Source organism: Enhydra lutris, unplaced genomic scaffold (assembly GCF_002288905.1).
Source record: "Enhydra lutris kenyoni isolate GAN:26980312 unplaced genomic scaffold, ASM228890v2 scaffoldscaffold48, whole genome shotgun sequence".
In the NCBI taxonomy this organism is placed as follows: Eukaryota; Metazoa; Chordata; class Mammalia; order Carnivora; family Mustelidae; genus Enhydra; species Enhydra lutris.
In genome coordinates, this window is record NW_019154132.1 from 13,079,741 (window position 1) to 13,098,589 (window position 18,849).

An 18,849-nucleotide genomic window follows, 5' to 3' on the forward strand; every position below is an offset into this window, starting at 1 on the left:
ACACACACACACACACACACACACAAAACACTTCCCGAGTCTTTTGGTTAAGTACAGAAACATAAAATTGAAACCCTTCGAACAGCTCTTCTTACATTAGAAATGACTTAGGAAAATGAGACCCATAGAGTCATCTAGTTTCTTCTCCCTTCATCCTTAATCACAGCCTTTCTGCCTAGATAGAAAAAAAAAAAATTCTTTCCACTCAGTGCCTACAAAAGTTATTTATCCAGAGGGCGATTTAGGAGAACTTGAACTCCAACAGTCTACCACACGGCCCTCTGCTCAAACTATTACTGGGACTCGTTTGTTATACTAAATCTCTAGCTTTGAACTGACAGCTGCAAAAGCTGGCATGCTCATCACAAAGTCGTGATGTCAGGGACAGCCATGTACCCCAGAGAGTGTCAGCTGACTAACCCAGCCAGGTTGCAGTTGGGCCCCGGAAGCAGGGTGACTCCTTCCAGGAAGGCAGTCCTTCCTCCTCTGTGCTGGTAAATGACCAACACATTTGGACACGTCCACCCTGCACTCACGGGCAGCCGGGGTGATACAGTGTATAGACCCTGGGAGGAGGACAGAGGATACAAGGGACTACTCTGTTCATTTTCAGATTCTGCCTCCGTGGAGCCTGGGATGGGAGTGGAGGGTCCTCATGGCCCCTTAAATTCCCTTCCAGTTCTACCAGTCCTCTGAAGAGATGTCTACACCTCAGCTCTGTGCCAGAGACAACTGTTGGATTTCTTAGACCTGTAAACAAAAGCCATGTAGATTTGCAAGTAATGGTCTCCGCATCCAAGCCTGACAAGTGTCCAACGGGGGATGAAAAATTAAGATAAGATGACTCCCCCGTGGGGTGTTTCTTTCGAGAAAGGTCTGAATTTTTAAGCACGGTTTCAGTGACATTTGGTGGTGGTGGTGAGTGTGTGTGTGTGTGTGTGTGTGTGTGTGCGTGTGTCTGTGTAACTTCAGTTGTTCCCTTTGGGACTACCCACTCCAAGCTGTCTATCATTTCCAGTAAAAGCTCTGGAAGCAGAGAGTAATAAGACGAGAGAGAAACAGAGACCAAGGAAAGGAAGAATACGTTTTTTTTCCAACATGAACCTTCACAGTCCGACCTGAAGATACACCCCTGAGGGCTCTAAAACCCCGTTTTAGAAACACTGAGCATTATGTTCCTGGTTGGTCTTTTTTTAATACCAATTCAAAAACTTGCATGTGTCAGCATCTTGAAAGCAAAGGTCAAAGCTAAGGAAAACAGCCTTGACTATTTTCCAACCCAGGGAAGAAGATTATTATCTGCGTGGAACTGAAGTCTTCCCTTTTGAATCCACAAAGCTGGGTGAACCCACTGCAACCCCAGAGGCCCCAGGATGGGAGTCTGCGGTCAAACCCACTCCTGCCGTGCCTTTGACCCTGCCAGAGAGCCCCGTGGAAGGACATTTCAGTAGCATATCCCCCTACACTCAGTTCCACCACAGCCAAAGTAGCGGTATAAGGGGGCTCCTTGCAATTTTCTAATTGTTGACAAACCCACAGGGCTATTGTATTCTCTGCCTTCTCTGTCTCCAGGCCCTGTGTGCTCTGGTGCTCTCCTTCTGGCTCACTTGCTGTTCCTGGCCCTCCCTTACCCCATCTCAGGCCAGGCCAGTGGCAATGAACCAATTAGGAAGACACTCCCTTCTGCTTCCTATGAGCAACACCAATCAATCAAGATCATTGTTGGCTTTGCTACCAAGTGCTCTTTCCTCCAGACATTTTAAGTGGCTTCCTGGAATTTGAACGTTCTCATTAGCCTGCTGCACCCCTACTTCTCCCCAGACTAACAGGCTTCTGCAGACAGATGGGGTTTGGGGGGGGGGGTGGAAGCCCGCTGACCTTGCCACTGGATGGCAGGAGCATGTGGCTCTCCAAGGTGAAGGGGTGGATGAGCAGACGAGGAAAGCACCCCCTCTCTGCTTCTCATGGTCAAGGGCAACGGAAGCTGCTAAGCCTCCTCCCCCTTTATGCGAAGACCCGGCAGGCATGATGTCAGGAATAGCAGCCCCCACACCCCACGCCCCTAATACTCCCGGCCACTATTGGCTCGGCCCGCCATCAGTCTTCTTCGGTGTCCCTCACCCGGGCTGGGGGTTCACCCCCCCCAATGACACTTACTCACACTGACCCCCGCCACCTTCCCGCCCTGCACTCCTCGAGGCCGCCTCTGCCCCCGCCCCTCGCCTTCCTTCCTCCACTCCGGGCTCCACGCCCAAGACCTGCGTCCGCCTAGGTCCCCAGTCCTGGGCTAACAGTACAGGGACATCCGGCTGCGGCGCATGGCCTCGCTGATCAGGTAGGCGGGGCTCAGCTCGGGCTCCTCGGTCATGATGGCAATGTTCTGCCACTCGCCCGTCTGGCTGGACCGCTTGATGGTGTCCACCACGCACAGGGCGTATAGGCAGTCATCGAAGGTGGCGGCCATGGTGAGCGGCCGCCCGTCCCACGTGCGCCGGTCGTCCTGGTCCTGGAAGGCCTGGCGCACGGCCTGCATCATCTTGATGGTGCCGCGCAGGTAGGGCGCCGGGATGTCACTGAAGGCCTTCTCGGGCAGCAGGGAGTTGCTGACGGGCGTGGCGTCCTGCAGCAGCAGCTCCTGCTCCGCCGCGCTGTTGCGCTGCCCGTACAGGTCCGTGCCCGCCGCCAGCAGGCGCCCGGCCGAGCCCACCACGGTCACGTCCTGCTTGAACTCGCCGGGCACGTTGAAGTTGAGGGTGACGGTGCAGCACACGCCGGCCTCCAGCACCATCTGGAAGGTGCAGAAGTCGTCGCTGGTGATCTGGCGGATGCCCTTGATGTGGTCGGTCTGCTTCACGAAGGTCTTGAGTAGGCCGTGGACCTTGACGGCCTTCTGGCCGGTGAGGAAGGTGAGCAGGTCGATGATGTAGGTGCCCACCGAGTGCAGGCCGCCGCCGCCCATCAGGTCGTCGCAGCTCCAGTTGTACTTCTTGCCCAGCAGGCTGCCGCTGTGCACCTGCACCTCGCACACCAGCAGCTCGCCCACGTAGCCCTCCTCGATGAGCTGCTTCATGCGCACGAAGGCCGGCAGGAAGCGCAGCACGTTGCCCATGATGCTCATGAGCTTGGGGTAGTAGTGCGCGGCCGACATCATGCGGAAGGCGTCCAGCGGCGTGGCCGTGCGGTCGCAGATGACGTTCTTGCCGATGCCTGCGGACGGGAGGAGAAGACAGGCGGTGAGCGCGCTGGGTGAGCAGCGGGCGGGGGCGCGGGGTGAGCAGCGGGCGGGGGTACGGCGTGCGCAGCGGGAGGGGGCGCGGCGGCCCGCGGGCGCTAATTCTCGGGGCCCACCAGGCCTGATGTGAGGGTCCCCCTTACGACCCAGACTATTTTGTGGCACTGGTTACTTAGGCAAAAGTTACACCATCTATATTACATTTGTAATACCACTTATACATAATTATCTTCATATTTCAGTGGAATGACTTTAGCATGAAACCACGGATCTAAATACTGACTCATTGTAATATATTTAAAGAGCCTGTATTTTTGGAGAGGTTTTTAAATGTTTGCCAGTATATAACAGAAAACACTTCGTTTCATGTTTCATGTCTGTAAGTCTATAACATTTCATACACAAGTATATTTTACTTGTAAAATACTGATAATTTAAAATTTAAATATAAAATGTAAGTTCTACTGAGGTATACAATATCATCTTTTTACATATAAAATGTTTTGTTAAAATTATCTTCCATATGAGATGTTTTATAGCTTTATTTTATATGTAAAACATAACGTATTAAAAATGTACTATTAGAAATATCATATATAGGGGGGCGCCTGGGTGGCTCAGTGGGTTAAGCCGCTGCCTTCGGCTCAGGTCATGATCTCAGGGTCCTGGAATCGAGTCCCGCGTCGGGCTCTCTGCTCAGCGGGGAGCCTGCTTCCCTCTCTCTCTCTCTCTGCCTGCCTCTCCGTCTACTTGTGATCTCTCTCTGTCAAATAAATAAATAAAAATCTTAAAAAAAAAAAAAAAAGAAATATCATATATAGGGAAGAGAAGAGTGTCTCTGTCTGGATAGAACCAGAATAGGCAAGCGTAAGTCATAGCCAAGGCCAGTCTGGTTAAATATGAGGAAGAATTTCTTAATGATATTCTCCGAGGTCTAAGCTTTTAGCTCTCTCCCCTACAACCTCAAACAAAGGATTATATTTTGAGTATTATCCTGCTTGTTTATTTTGCATTATGGATTAGGGCTGGCAGTGGTCAGAGATACTTTTGTTTACTGTTTTCGCACTCTTGGGGAAGAGTGGGTATCCCCTGTTTCTGAGAGGTGGGCAACGGCTGGTTCCTCCCAGACCTCCATCTGGCTCATGGTGGGGTTTGATGCTTTTGGCCAATGCAGCTGAGACCAAATAACAATTAGGCTTATGTGATGACTGTACTGGGTGCATAAATTACAGGTATATTCAAGCCCTTTGGGAGACTAAGTGATTCTGGGCCTGGAGAAAACAAAGGATCAAAGGAAAGAAGAGTGACAGGCAATGAGAGGGATTTATTCTGTAGAAGCCAAGAGTGAGGGAAGAAAAACAACTCAGCTGAACCTGTAGAGATAGCCAAGTGGAACTTAATAATGATAATATTAATAATATTAATAATAATAGAATTACACAGACTTTGTTAGTAAGTCAGATCACACAGATTTTGTTAGTAAGTCAGATTAAAGGTTGCTAGGTGGAAATACTTGGAGAGCTTCTGAGTCAGGCCACGTGTCCCTGCCTGTAGCTGGTCTCCCTTTTCGAGTCACACTTAGCACTTGGACCCTCTACTGGGGACCTGTCCATTCCAGCCACTGACGGGGGAGATACCCAAGGGAGATAGAGCAATGAGACATGCACTCCCATCCCAGTTGTCCTGACTGTGGGCATTCAACTTGAGAGAACCCAGGAAATCTCACAACAAGCTAAGCTGACATCGGGTTCTGTGGGGGTCCTGCAACTGTGCGTGTCTGTCCAGCGGAAGTGCCTGGACAAAGCCACGGTCTGGCCCGTGGCTCTCATTTTCCTGGTGGAAGAACTAGCCAGACAATAGACGTAGCCAGAATAGATTGTAGAAAATAAATACGATTGATGGTTGTCAATTTCCACACACACATTTAATTCTGGCCCTGAATGAAAGGCCTGGAAGCCACACGATGACCACATCTCCTTGCCTTTTCCATGTTGGCAGAGCTGGCTGGTTTTTCTGGTGACCATGAACGATCAGTAAGAAGCTCCTTTAACTCTCAGCAACCAGCTGAGGACTAAGGCTCTGGGAGAGGGACGAGGAAGCTTTGGTTTATGTTACCAAATGTGCCACGAGCTTGCGAAACAGTGTTCTGATAACACGATCCCGAAGGCATTAGGCTCATGTAACAGCAGCTCACGCTAGCAGGAGCAGATTTATATGTAAACGGATTGGTAGGTCATCGCAGGGACAGGTGACTAATGCTGCCAAAGTATGCCTCGCACCTGCTGGGTATGGGCTGTGGCCTCTCCTATACCCTACCTCAAGGTATCCCCAAACCAGGACCCTGCCTGTCATCTTCTTAGTACACTCTTTCTGTCATCTTAATGGCACACGAGTAACAGTTTCTTATTTTTCTATTATACTCCCAATTTTTTATTTTATTTTTTTATTTGAGAGAGAGAGAGAGCACAAGTGTGGGTGAGGGGAAGGGAAGGACAAGCACATTCCCCGCTGAGCAAGGAGCCTGACACAGGGCTCGATCCCAGGACCCTGAGATCAGGACCTGAGCCTGAAGTCTGAGGCTTAACTGACTGAGCCACCCACATGCCTTTTTTCTATCATAAAAAAAAACCCCATAGGGGCACCTGGGTGGCTCGGTGGGTTCATCCTCTGCCTTCAGCTCAGGTCATGATCTCAGGGTCCTGGGATCAAGCCCCACATCGGGCTCTCTGCTCAGCAGGGAGCCTGCTTCCCTCTCTCTCTGCCAGCCTCTCTGCCCACTTGTGATCTCTCTCTGTCAAATAAATAAATAAAATTAAATTAAAAAAAAAAAAAAACATAAAATAGCCAAAGAAAAAATAGGGGAAATTAATTGACTTCCCATCCACACACCCAAAGCCATCACTAAATAGGTAATTTCTTGCAGCAGCATAGATGAAACGATTCTGTGGAAAATTCCTTCTCCAGAAAATACACTATGAACAGACACAAAAATGCCTCTCCCCTTCTGACACTCACGCATGGCTCCCCCGACGTCCTGAGATAAAGTCTATCTTCTGGTAGGCTATTTAAATATGTTGTGGCTTCACGCTACATGATGAAGTCCTCAAAGACAAAGCCTGGCTCTCATTTCTTAAGCCTCCGCTGTGCCCACGGTACCCAGTGGACGTCGTGGCCTCGCCCCACCTCACGGCCCACAGTCTTTAGCAATATCCACACTTCCCAGAGGGGTGTCAGCAGCATCTCGACTCGCCATACCTACAAAGCACAAAGGAGACCTCTAGGAATCTACCAGAAAGAAAGAAGTTAAATGTAAGCATGGCTTGTTGCCTGAAGAGGCTTCTCACTGAATTATTTATTAAAGCAAAAAGCTTGGAACAATGCAAATGCCCAATGACAGAAGAATGGTACGGAAGCCGCATAATGGGATAATTGTGGAGCCGCTGAACGTGATGCTAATGGAGACTTTCTGATGGCAGGCGAGAGGATTATGATGTCATGTTACGTGAAAAGGGGCTCTATTCATAGACATACTATGATCTGTACTGTCTCTTAAACATACAAAAGAAGAAGAGAAAATCTGGAAGGGAACACCTCAAAATGTTTACAATGGTTAATTCATTCGTAGGATTATGACTGATTTGTATTTTCTTCACTAGGCTCTTCTGTATTTTCTAAGTTTCTCCTTTTATGGTCAGAAAAAATGTTCGCTTTTCTCTTTTAAAGACTGTATTTATTTGGGCGCCTGGGTGGCTCAGTGGGTTAAAGCCTCTGCCTTCGGCTCAGGTCATGATCTCAGGGTCCTGGGATCGAGGCCCGCATCGGGCTCTCTGTTCAGTAGGGAGCCTGCTTCGTCCCCCACCCCTCTGCTTCTCTGCCTACTTGTGATTTCTGTCAAATAAATAAATAAATAAATCTTAAAAAAAAAAAAAAGACTATTTATTCAAGAGGGAGAGAGAGCATGCATGAGCTGGGGGAAGGGGCAGAGGGGCAGGGACAAGCAGACACTGCGCCAAGCGGGGAGCTTGATGGGGGCTTGATCCCAGGACCCCAAGTTCATGATTCCAGTTGAAGTCAGATGCTCAACTGACAGAGCCACCCCAGGTGGACCGTAGCTTTCCTGTCTTAAACCCGAAGGAGACATGAAGACCTTTGAAGGATGGTGCTGACATGATGGCCGAGGGCCCTCCAAGGTCTAAGGTGGCAGGCAGGTGCGAGAGCCAGCGGACCTGTCCCAGAGGGCTGGTGAGAGCTCTGCTGACCCTCAGTTGTGAGTGCTTCAGAGGCTCAGGCTACATTGCTACGTCTTCTGGTTCCAATTCCTCAGGACTTCAAAGCTATGGACTCTCTTCAGAAGATGCAATTCAAACATACACACAAAACTATACCCACACCCCAAGCCCGGGTACAGTTCCCTCAGGTTCCAAGGAGCAGGCCTCTCCATCATAAACTGTACAGTAACTTCTTCTTTTTAAAGTATATATGTATGTATTTTTATTTTTTAAGTAGGCTCTGTGCCCAAGATGGGGCTCGAACCCACAACCCCCAGATCCAAGAGTCCCATGTTCTACCAAGTGAGCCAGGCACCCCGTACAATAATTTCTTGAAGGCTTTATGTTAAAAACGAGATAACACTTCCAGTTTTAAAAGAAACCCAAAATGCAGAGCTAATAGACCCTTCACTGATTTGTGGAGCAAATTCCTTTTCTCTCTGTTCTGGACACTCTTACCTTAACCCCTCCCCTTGGTGGGGTTTCTACTAAGCACCCTCTGGAGCTCCCCAATGTCCTCAGGTCCTCTTTCCCAGCTTCTCCCCACCAAAATGCCCAGAACCTGAAGCTCCAAAGTCCTTAGCCATTTAATAAGAACAAAGGGCTTAGACTAAAGAAATAGAATTCTATTTTTTTTATTGTTTGCTTATTTGGTTTTCTGATTTTTGTTTTATTTCAGTTTTCCTGAGGTACAATTGGCATATAAAATTGTAAGATCTTTATTTTTAAAAAAGATTTTACTTATTTATTTTGGGAAGGCAGGGGCCGAGGGAGAGAGAGAATCTCAAGCAGACTCCCTACTGAGCACAGAGCCTGACCTGGGGCTCGATCCCACAACCCTGAGATCATGACCTAAGCTGAAACCAAAAGTTGGGCACTTAACTCACTGAGCCACGCAGGCGCCCCTAAAGTTGAAAGATACTTAAGGCGTACACCATGGCTATCTGGCTTACGTATGCATTGTGAAGTTATTTCCACCCTCTGTTTAATTAACCTCTCTTGCTTATCTTTTTTTGTGTGTAAGAGAACATTTAGGTTCTACCCTCTTAGCAGATTTCAATTACATGATACAATGTTATCAGCTGTAAACACTTTATATACAATCCTCAGACTTTATTCATCTTATAGCAGAAAGTCTGTGCTTAAAGGAATTCAGATTGTAGACTTCTAGTCATCACAGTGTGAGTGTGTGCGTGTGTGTGTGTGTGTGTATGTAAGTACATGAGTGTGGCACAGAGCATCCCCTCACCTAAAACCACAAGCAGTGTAAAGGGAACTTAGATTGTCTGGGTATAGGGTTCACACACCCAACAATCCCGGGTGCGTCAGGTGCCACGGTTCCGTGGCCGAGATTTCTTCCAAAGAAAGCAGTTCAATACCTGCCTTCCAAATTGCCTCCGCCAGCCTGGGCTTCGGTCGGGCTGTCCAGAAAATACCAGGCTCTTCGGTGTCTTTGTGATTTTCAGGTGTCTTAGCACAGTGCTTTTCTTGCTACCCCTGGGAAAGGGCTAGAATAGGCTCTTTAGAAAACAGCCTTTCTCTGTTTTGTGCTGAAAAGAAAATAACAAGTGGGGGCCAAATCCTGCGCTCCTCCCTACGGACACGACTTCGGCAGGAAGGTAAATAGATACCATCGGGGCAACAAGAGCTGAAAGCCTCTGTTTCTCAGGGAGAGAACCCTGGGAGAGACCTGCCTGCCCCCAAACAGCCATGGCCGATTGCTAATGGGAAACCACGAGGGGAGAGCAGTACCCTGATCTCCACTCTGCAGACTCTGAGAGGAGACAGTGTGTGTTCTCACTCATGGGAGGACTTTACCCAAAGACCAAACATGCTCCCTTAGGAGTTGATACTGTCTTGTGGCAAGCGGTGGCATCCTCCTTCTAAGGCGAAAGAGCCACAGCTCTGGCGCCCCCAACCCTCTTAAAAAAACCCTGCCACAGGGGGATCAAGATAATTGAGGACTTGAAACAGACGTTTTCAATTTCACTCCTAATACATGGGCCGTGCAGAATGAAAAGCAGAAAAGAATGCTACGTGGCTGAGGAAGAAAGAGTGTTGTATGTTTTGTCAAGCCCCAAAATGCTTCCCAAGCTCCAGAGGGTTTCGGTTCAACCCGCCGGTGCTCACGATGGTGCAGGGGAAAAGCGGGAGCTTGCCGGGCATTTGGGGCTGCAGTGGAAGCGGTCACCCTGCTGCTGCTTCCCCCCGGGGAAGTGATCTGAGCCATTACAGCATCACCCCATGCTTAGCTCTCTCCCCCGAGGGATCTGCCCCTGCACCCAGAAATGGATGCCTTGGAATCCTGCCACATTCGTCAAGGCAGAGAGCACTGTGACTCTGGGTGGGTGGCAGAGAACACATCGGGGCCGGCCTGGCACGTGAGGAAGTCTTCACAGCCCGCCTCCATTGCAGACCACCTCTCTTTTTGTATGAAGACAAAAGGTCGAAGCTGGTCTTTTGGGGATGGAGAGGAGCCGAATACGCCCCACCCAGAATGTACTGCTTTGGCATGTGGATTATTTCAAGACTGAAGACAATCAGACTCAAGAAGAGATTTTTACCTCCCCCTTGACTGCCTGAAAGAATTTAGCTAGAGGGGCTGAACCAGGAAGAGAGAGCTATTACCAGAGATGACTTTTTATAGCAGAAAGACTTATCTGCGTGGCCCTGGCAAATACTGGTTTATCGAACATTTGTCCTCCTTCATCTTCCTGTGAAATGTCTTCGTTCTCCCCCTTGAAGCCCCAGACCCTGTGCCCTCTCCTCAGCTTGGTTATGATCTATAACCCTCAACGACCTGCATGCCAGGGGGTCTCATGTTTCTATAGGGGCTCCCGTATGCAAGAAATTTGCTTTTCTCCCGTTACTCTGTCTTGCGTCCATTTAATTTTTAGCCAACCAAGAAACTTAGAATGGAAGACGGGAAAATGTTGCCCGCCCCTTACAGCACCTTTGGGCTGGAACAAACTTCATTTTTCAGGTGAGAACCCCTTGTCAGCAAATAAAGTGAGAGCTGCCTTGTCCCTAAAATGGTGGGACTAAGACCTTCTCACCTCTATCACGGAGCTGATGCAGGGGAGAAAATGAGATCAATGGGAAAATTCTGGAGGGTGAAAGCTCCCCGTGTAAGGCTGCTCTTTGTCAGAAGCTTTTATTTCTTTTATTTTTTTTTAAAGATTTTATTTATTTATTTGACAGACAGAGATCACAAGTAGGCAGAGAGGCAGGCAGAGAGAGAGGAGGAAGCAGGCTCCCTGCTGAGCAGAGAGCCCGATGCGGGGCTTGATCCCAAGACCCTGGGATCATGACCTGAGCTGAAGGCAGAGGCTTTAACCCACTGAGCCACCCAGGCACCCCTGTCAGAAGCTTTTAAAATGAAATAATTCCAGAAGGAGCTTTACTGCCCTCCCGAGAGCTCTCATGGGGAAATGGGAAATTGGCTCCCTCCACAGCCTACAGACTCTGTTCTCTGTAATGAGGGGTCAGTGCTGCCCATAGTTTCCCACTGGCAGACCCTAAGCCACCTTCAGGTCCCTGCGCCTCCCATCCTCTAAGCTCAAGGTCTCCTAGCTAGGGCTGGGTACGCGCCCGTATCTCTTTCCAGAGACCAGAGCTTTTTGCAAGGGGCTGGTACTCCCTCCAGAAGATCCCTGAAGGAACAGGGACAAAGGACTTCCCACTGACACCTTGAGGGAAAGAGCTGTGCAGTCTGCTGTCCCAAAGAACAACTGCCCTTTCCTGCCCTTGATCAAGTAGGTTATCCCCTGGACACCTGGGGTACAGCTGCCACCTGGCCACCCAGAGACCAGAGCCATCCCCCAGCATAATCAGCTGAAACTTCAAAGCCCGCCTCCCTGCCAACACATTGCCAATTACACACTCCTTTATCTAATCGATGGTGGAAATCTATGAGGCCAATGTTACTTTCCCACCAGTTCCTCCCAATTATTCCAGTTGTGTTGACAGCTCCTTATCTTCTGAAAGCCCACATGGCTGCTGGTCCTACAGGCGGGCTCCCAGCTGTTCTGGCAGATTGGCAGAATTCCCACAAGAAGTCCCATCAGATATAGCTTCCTAGTTTTTCCTGTCATTCACAGAAGGTAGAGAAGATTTCTCTGCCATTCAGGCAGGGAACTCATTATTTTCATATATACTCCATTATGTCAACATTTCTGTGCTAGGCACTGGGACTGAAAAATGAGTAAGATACACCAATAGAGCTCTCAGTCTAGTACAAAAACCAACCAGAAATGAGGGATTACAGTATATTATAGATTATGGGATCTAACAGAGGGATAAGCAGTGAGAGCAGGAAGAAGGGCTGCCCGACTGATCTGGGAGTGGTAGAAAGCACTGCTGGAGAGGTGACATTTGAGCAAGGTTCTGAGGTATGTGTAAGAGTTTACCTGAGGGACACCTGGGTGATTTGATCAGTTAAGCCCCTGACATTAGATTTCAGCTCAAGCCATGATCTTGCGGTCATAAAATCAAGCCCCGTGTCAGGCTCCCTGCTCAGGGCAGAATTTGCTTCTCTCTCTGTCCTTCAGACCCCCCCTTCCCCCAACTTGAACACACATACTCTCTCAAATAAATAAACTTTTTAAAAAAAGAGTTTACCGAACAAATATTCAGAAGCTTCGGGTCCCATTTAGAAAGTGGTTGAAAACAAGAGTGTTGAACCTAGGATCTGAGAAACCATTAAATTTGGAAATTGTGTGTATGTATCCTGATGTTTAATTTTCTGAGAGATTCATTAGGCTCAGTCATGATCTCAGGGTCCTGGGATCGAGCCCCGCTTCGGGCTCTCTGCTCAGCGGGGAGCCTGCTTCCCTTCCTCTCCCTCTGCCTGCCTCTCTGCCTACTTGTGATCTCTGTCAAATAAATAAATAAAATCTTTTAAAAAAAAAAGATTTTATGATCAAGGGGAGATCAAGCAGAAATGCAGCAGAGGGAAAGCAAAAAGGAAGGCAGCGTACAGACAAATGTCTGGTTTTAGCGGAACTAAGTACCGGAGCACACTGGGCCACTCGTAACCATTCCTTCCCCTCTCCCCGTGGGTTTCACTCACTCCCTGCAACCTGCCTTTAGTCCAGCCCTGTCTCAGCTCCTGCTCGTTCTTCCTTTATTCCCTAGGGGTTGGCACGTTCTCCCTCTCCACCCTCCCGCCCATCCCCCATACACATGTGCTTTTTTTAAGTTGAGAATGTTTCTTTCAGCACCAGCAAGGGATGACCTGTCTAAACCCCACTCTGTGCCCTCTGGCCCTTCTTCCATATAAATTGGGAGGAGAGCCCCTTTGGAGAAATCCCTCATCGTCAATCCTCATGAGGGCTTCTGACAAGCAACTTCCCAACTCAAACTACTGATCTGATCTGTTTATAATAACAATGACATACTTTAAATCTCTCTCTCTTTTTTTTTTTTTTGGTTTTGAGAGAGAGAGAGAGAGAGAGTATGAGTGGGGGGAGGGGTAAAGGGAGAGAATCTCAAGCAGACTCCCCACTGAGTGCAGAGCTGGACCCAGGGCTCGATCTCATGACCCTGAGATCATGACCTGAGCCAAAACCAAGGGTCGCTTAACTGACTGAGCCACCAGGTGCCTCAAAGACATACTTTCAACTAGTAACCACAACCAGCTACTGAGCACTTACGTCAGAAGAGGCTGAGCATTTTCCATATCCTTCCATTTTTGTAGGGTACCCAACCTCATGAGGCAGGTACTAATATCATCCCCATCTTGCAGATGTGGAAACTGAGCCTCGAAGAGGGGTAACAACTTGCCCACATTTCTGCAAGTCAGTGACCGGGAGAGCTGGGATTTGAACCCCGATTGCTGGGCCTCAGAGAAAACCTGGCCTTTACTTTTACACTCCTACTGCCTTCTGAACACACCTGTCCTAAGTCTGACTTGGTGCTTCTCCTCTCTGAACTGTATACCATACCCAGAGGTGACATCCACCTCCCCGACACCTTCTCCCAATGCCGCCAGGCAACATGCGCCCGTGCCCACGTGTGCAGCGCCTGTAACACACAGTACCTGAAAGAGGGCTCCAGGGAGAACTATGCAAACACCAGGGCGCTGGGGGGAGGGTGCCCACTGGCCTCCTGGATGACAGCCAAAAGCCCCAGAGCACCACAATTAAGTTTCCATTCTAATTCCAAACCTGACATGGAAATGGGTCAAGGGTGACTCTCCTTCAGTTCCCAACCCCCCCCCCACCCCGCCAAGGCCCCTAATGCTGCTGGTGGGCTCTGAAAGAGATGAATGGACCAGAGAAAGGAAATCAGCACAGCTAATACAGATGAGACTTGTGATCAAACTGAAGTAAATTTCCAAGTGCTTTTCTATATCCAACTGGCCCCTAGAGGCCAGCTTCTATCGTACCAGTGCTTTCTACGGGTCCCCCCCACCCAACCACCGCCACTCAGGACTGTTGTCTAAAGCCTCCTTTTGCAATGGAATCCCGACCAGGAGTTGGATTCTCTCAGACTGTTCCGTGTGCACTCTGTCATCTAGTCACTGAGCCCATAACAGCGGGGACATCCAGAGCAGGGACTGTGCTCCCGAAACACATTTCATTTATTGCTCAGTCCTACACATCTGTGTCCCTCTCAGCCCGTACGTGTTGAGAGTGAACATGGTGTTGGGAAGTCACTTGCCAGCCCCTTCCAGCTTGGGCATTCCCCAGGAGAGAAAAGCTGCCATTCCTAACCCGGAGGAGACAGCAGGAAGGGAGGCAGAAGTCAGACACCCTCTAGGCTGGTGGCAGGCCTCCTGGGAGGTGGGCCTGAGGCAGCCCTTACCTGCCTGTGGGTGACACACACAGGCACCCCATGGGAGTACAGAGGCCTGGGGCTGTGGTAGTGGCTGCAGTGGTCAGGGACCTGAGGACAGAGGAAAACAGCCAGGCTGTGGGCTCGCCAGTGGAGGCCTGCCGTGCTGGTCCCAAGTAGCCTAAGGACACCCATTGCCTCTCAGTGCGCATCATTCTGGGGAGCAGCCTGGAACTGCACCACTGTTCCACACCTGAACAAGCCAGAATTCATAGGATACCACCTGATGCAGGGGCACAGCCACGTCCTGCAGGGGACGAGGACACGGGGCAGAATGCTGAGCTGGGTCACCAGAGTCATCACGAAGAGACTGAGCTACTCAAACTGTAAGTGATTGGGCTGGGTGAATCGACTGGATTGCACTATAATTCCATTCCTTACCCACGCGTCAAGGAGGATGGTGGGGGGCTTAGAAGGATATCGAAGTAAGTGTGAATTTTCATCACATATCCCAAAGCAGGGGGGAAGGACCACATTATCTCCCAAAGCCCCTCTACAGTCCTCTCCAAGACCTCAGTACCAAATTATTGATTTCTGAGTCAAAGCTTTCCAGAGGAATATAGACTATCCTCACTGTGCATATAGAATGCAAGACAAGAGAGTAGGGGCACCTGGGTGGCTCAGTCAGCTGTGTCTGTCTTCAGCTCTGGTCATGAGCCCAGGGTCCTGGGATCAAGCCCCATGTTGGTCTGGCTCCCTATTCGGGAGGGAGCCTGACCTTTCCTCACCCTCTACAGTTCCCCTTGCTTATGCTCTCTCTTTCTCTGTGTCAAATAAATACAATCTTTAAAAAAAAAAAAAAAAAAAAAAAAAGACAACCTTTTAGGGCAACTACTCAAACAAACCAAAAAGGAGGAAACTCTCCATTCAAGACAAACTCTCCAGTGAAGGGATCATAGTCAGAGACCCTCAGCCAGTAACGTGCATGTGTGCGCGCGCGCGCGTGTGTGTGTGTTTTAAATTAGGATATTTCACACAGCCCAAGTTTTTGGCCTCTCTTAAACAACAGAAAGACCCAGAAACATTGGGTTGCTTTCCCCCAGAGCCTCCCGCATGACAACAACCAGCTGGAGAGAAATAGTGCCTTCCGAAGTTGGATGGTGCGTGTATCTCCAGTCGACCCCAGTCCCCACCAGTCCCCAGTGAATGGCTGTGTCCGTTTTCTATTCCTGCCGTAACAAACTACCACCAACAGAGCAGCCGAACCCAACACCCATGCATTGTCATTGTCCTTCAGGCTCTGGGTCAGAAGTCCGGTGGGCTCCCCTGCGTCTCTGCTCAGGGGTTCGCAAAGGCACTCTGGGGAAGAAGGTGCTCCCCATGTTCACAGGGTTGCTGGCTGAGCTCAGGGCTTTGGAGCTAAGGACCTGAGATTCTCTGATGGTTTCCTTGTGGCTGCTCAGCTTCTAGAAGGGCCTGCGTTCCTGAGGTGCAGTGCTACATTCAGGCCAGTGGTAGTATCTACAAGTGGGTCCTCAGCTGGAATGTCTCTGACTTCCTCCTTTGCCACCAGCTAGCGAGAACTCTCTGTCCTTAAAGGGTTCCTGTTATTACGTGAGGGCCTACCCAGATCACTTCCCTTTGGCCGTCTAACTAATCACAGGAGGGACACCGGGGAGCAAAGGTCATCACAAATAACACCACTGCACTCCATCGGTGTGCTTGTGAGCTCTAGAAAAAAAAGTCCTGCCAGCAGGAGAATTCTCAAGTCCTCTCCCGACCACGTAAAGCTCCTCAGACACGTGTTGACATTCCTTTCAAATCAACCCTTGTTTCTGTGTTCTTTTGGTAACTTTTACCGCATCAAAAAGAAAGCCTCAGTGAGGTACTCTGGGCTTAAAAATCCTATTATTAGTCTCCTTGTTACCACGGAGATTGTGTCCCCAATTCGGGGCTCCCTGTAGGTAGCCGTAATAGGAACAGGGCCAGGTAGGGTGGCGGCCAGGGTCTCCGGGGGCCAAAATGAGTGCACGGCAGGGAAGGGGAGCTGAAATGGTCATGGACCCACTGGGTGCCTGCGGGCCCCGTGAAGCCTCATGCTGGCCCCTTATCTCCGTTTGTCCAGAATAGGTCATGGAGGCTCAGAGAGATTAGGATGGCCCAGGACCGCAGACAGATGGCAGGTCCCCACTGCAAATTCAGCTCTGTGTTCCCAATGCCCTCAGTTTTCCACTTTTCACCTAAGGAACCATGATGGGTGGAAGGGGAGAAGCAGCCCCAAACCTGGGGGCCTCACTGGACCTGGGCACGGAGTCCAGACGGGTTGTAGGGAGGCACTGGAGGCAGGGGCGGGCCAAGGCCCGTGCCTGAAGGGGTAAGAGCTAGAAGCAAAGGGCTGGAGGCTCCAAGCTGAACCACAGCGGTGGCTGGCCCGGCAAGCCAGGCATCCAGCTGCTCCACATCTGTGCAGAGAGCGGCCTGGGGGCAGCTGCAAAGAAGACGATCAGGAAGGAGGGAGGCTGGGGAAACAGGTCATGGTGGGGACAGGGTGCCCATAGCTGAACACAGGAAGCCCTGCACGGGCCACAGCCCTCTGCACACAGGCAGCCGCCGGTTTGGCCAAAGGATCGGGGCAGCAAGGCGCTTGCCACACAGTCCACTTCCGACAAGCAAGGGGTCAGCAGAAGGACAGTGGGGGCCACACTACAGCTCCCCATGGGCTCACCCCACTGCCAGGGTGGACGGGGACAACCAGCCATGAGACCGTCTTCAGTTCTAAGTCATGGCTCCTGCTGATGTAGACAGACAACAGCGATTAATCCCCGTCCCCTGTATCAACACCCAGGTCTAGGGCTCCTGGACAATGCGTCGGGGTTATCGCGAACAAACCACTTTGCTGGACACTTTCACCTCCATCAGCTCTGCTTCTTAGAGCAGGTCTGTGACAAGACGTGGGGAGCGGTGGGAAGGTGGTGATGGTTAGAAACAGAGCGGTGACTTCTAATTAGGGGAGTGTTTGGGGGCGGGGTGGGTAGCGGGGACTTGTTGCTTTCAGGGGCCGCCTAGCCTCTGAATCTCCTTGCTCTATCTGGGAAATGCTTCGCCGTGGTAAGTCTTGGTGGGAGGTAGAACTTCTCCCCTCCCGTGGAAGCTAAGCCAGGGGCATGCTTTCCTGGCCACCTTGGCAGCAAACGCATGGGCACACGCCTGGGTTTGGCCAACCAGGGACCCTGCCTGGGTTCGGATCATAAGGAAGAAGGAGAATGGAGAATTCATCCTGGCGGTGGGGATGGTAATATCCAGTTTCCAAGGGCTGCTGTGGCCGTGATTCCAATGATGCCAGCACCATCGAGAAAGCAACAGGGTCCGTCGATATTGGCTGGGTTCTCTGGTGTGACTCAGATGGGAATTCTAGATGCCAAGTCTTCTTTTGGTCCTCTTGTTTTCCAAGCCTACTTCCCCCAGCTTGACTCACATTTCTGTGATGAACTAATCTCCTTTCAAGAAATTCTACTTCGCTAAAATCAGTCAGGTAGTTTCTGTGGTTGGCCATCAAAATGCTTCTCCAGGACAAGGTTAATAAGCTTTCTGGATCCCTCTTTGAAAAGATTGATTTGAGCACAGAGGAACCACTGAGTGCCTGTTAATAAAGCATCCCGAGATCCAGCCTGATTTATTGGAAAGGGAAGTGGAACGAGGGTCGGGTGATGTGTTTTAAAGTTATGACTCCAGCATGTGGAGCTGTGTGACCCACGCTGTTGGACGTCGAGAAAACTGGGTTCCTGTATCTATAAAACTGGAACAGTAACACTTTCAAAAGACTGCTTTGAGGATGAAATGACATATGGGCAACTGTCCGGCCACATAAAGAGTGCTCGAATGTCTACTGAAATCAACAATGGATCCAACTAAAAACTGCTCTTGTCAGCCCCTAGAGCTACAAGAATTAACACGTTGGGAAGGAGGGACGTCAGTGCATGGTAGCGTGGGGCTGGCCAGGGACCAAGACTTGAAATCGAAATGGGTTCTAAGTCTGGCTCTGCCACCAATTCAAGGTGCGAAAGCCTTCTTAGAAATGGCAGCTTTATAAGACCGCTGACAGCACGGCACAGACGGACATAGGGAAGTCTGCCGCAAGGAAGAGCCTATTACAAGAAGAAAGTTACTGCTTGACCTGTGGTAGCAAAACAGAAAGCCTAAAAATCAAACCTACAGCATCGCTCTCTGTCTGGAACGTGGGGTCTGTCTGGGCTGGTACTAGATGCTCATGTGATTGAGAACAAAATGCAGAACCTACAGGCACCGGTGGGGATGCTGATTTATTCCGTCATCCCAGGCAGGGGCTTCTGTTGGCACTGCTGGCTGCATGGGCTGGTGACAGGGAGTCAAGGCGGGGAAAATGCAAAGCAAAAGCAGGCTGAGACATTTAGCTGTGCACCTTATTAGCGGCTCCCACTAGTTCAGCTAGTGATGGAAGGCTGCGAATGAGAACCCCTCCCTCCTGAGAGCCAAACCTCCCCCTTAGCAGCGGCTGATACTTTGACAGATCTGGGCTAACAATGTGGCTGGGGG

The 18,849-nt window shown here is 50.1% G+C and overlaps 1 protein-coding gene across 1 annotated transcript in view; it reads right to left on the reverse strand.

Annotated features, from left to right (window-relative positions):
• Positions 1–2,123: 2,123 nt before the first annotated feature.
• Positions 2,124–18,849, reverse strand: part of LOC111156734 (glucose-fructose oxidoreductase domain containing 1) — a 101,413-nt gene continuing 84,687 nt past the window's right edge. Inside the window, exon 2 of the mRNA XM_022517786.1 lies at positions 2,124–3,207. Within this exon, the coding sequence (XP_022373494.1) occupies positions 2,288–3,207 (920 nt within the window). The 3' untranslated portion in view covers positions 2,124–2,287. The remainder of the gene's footprint in view (positions 3,208–18,849) is intronic.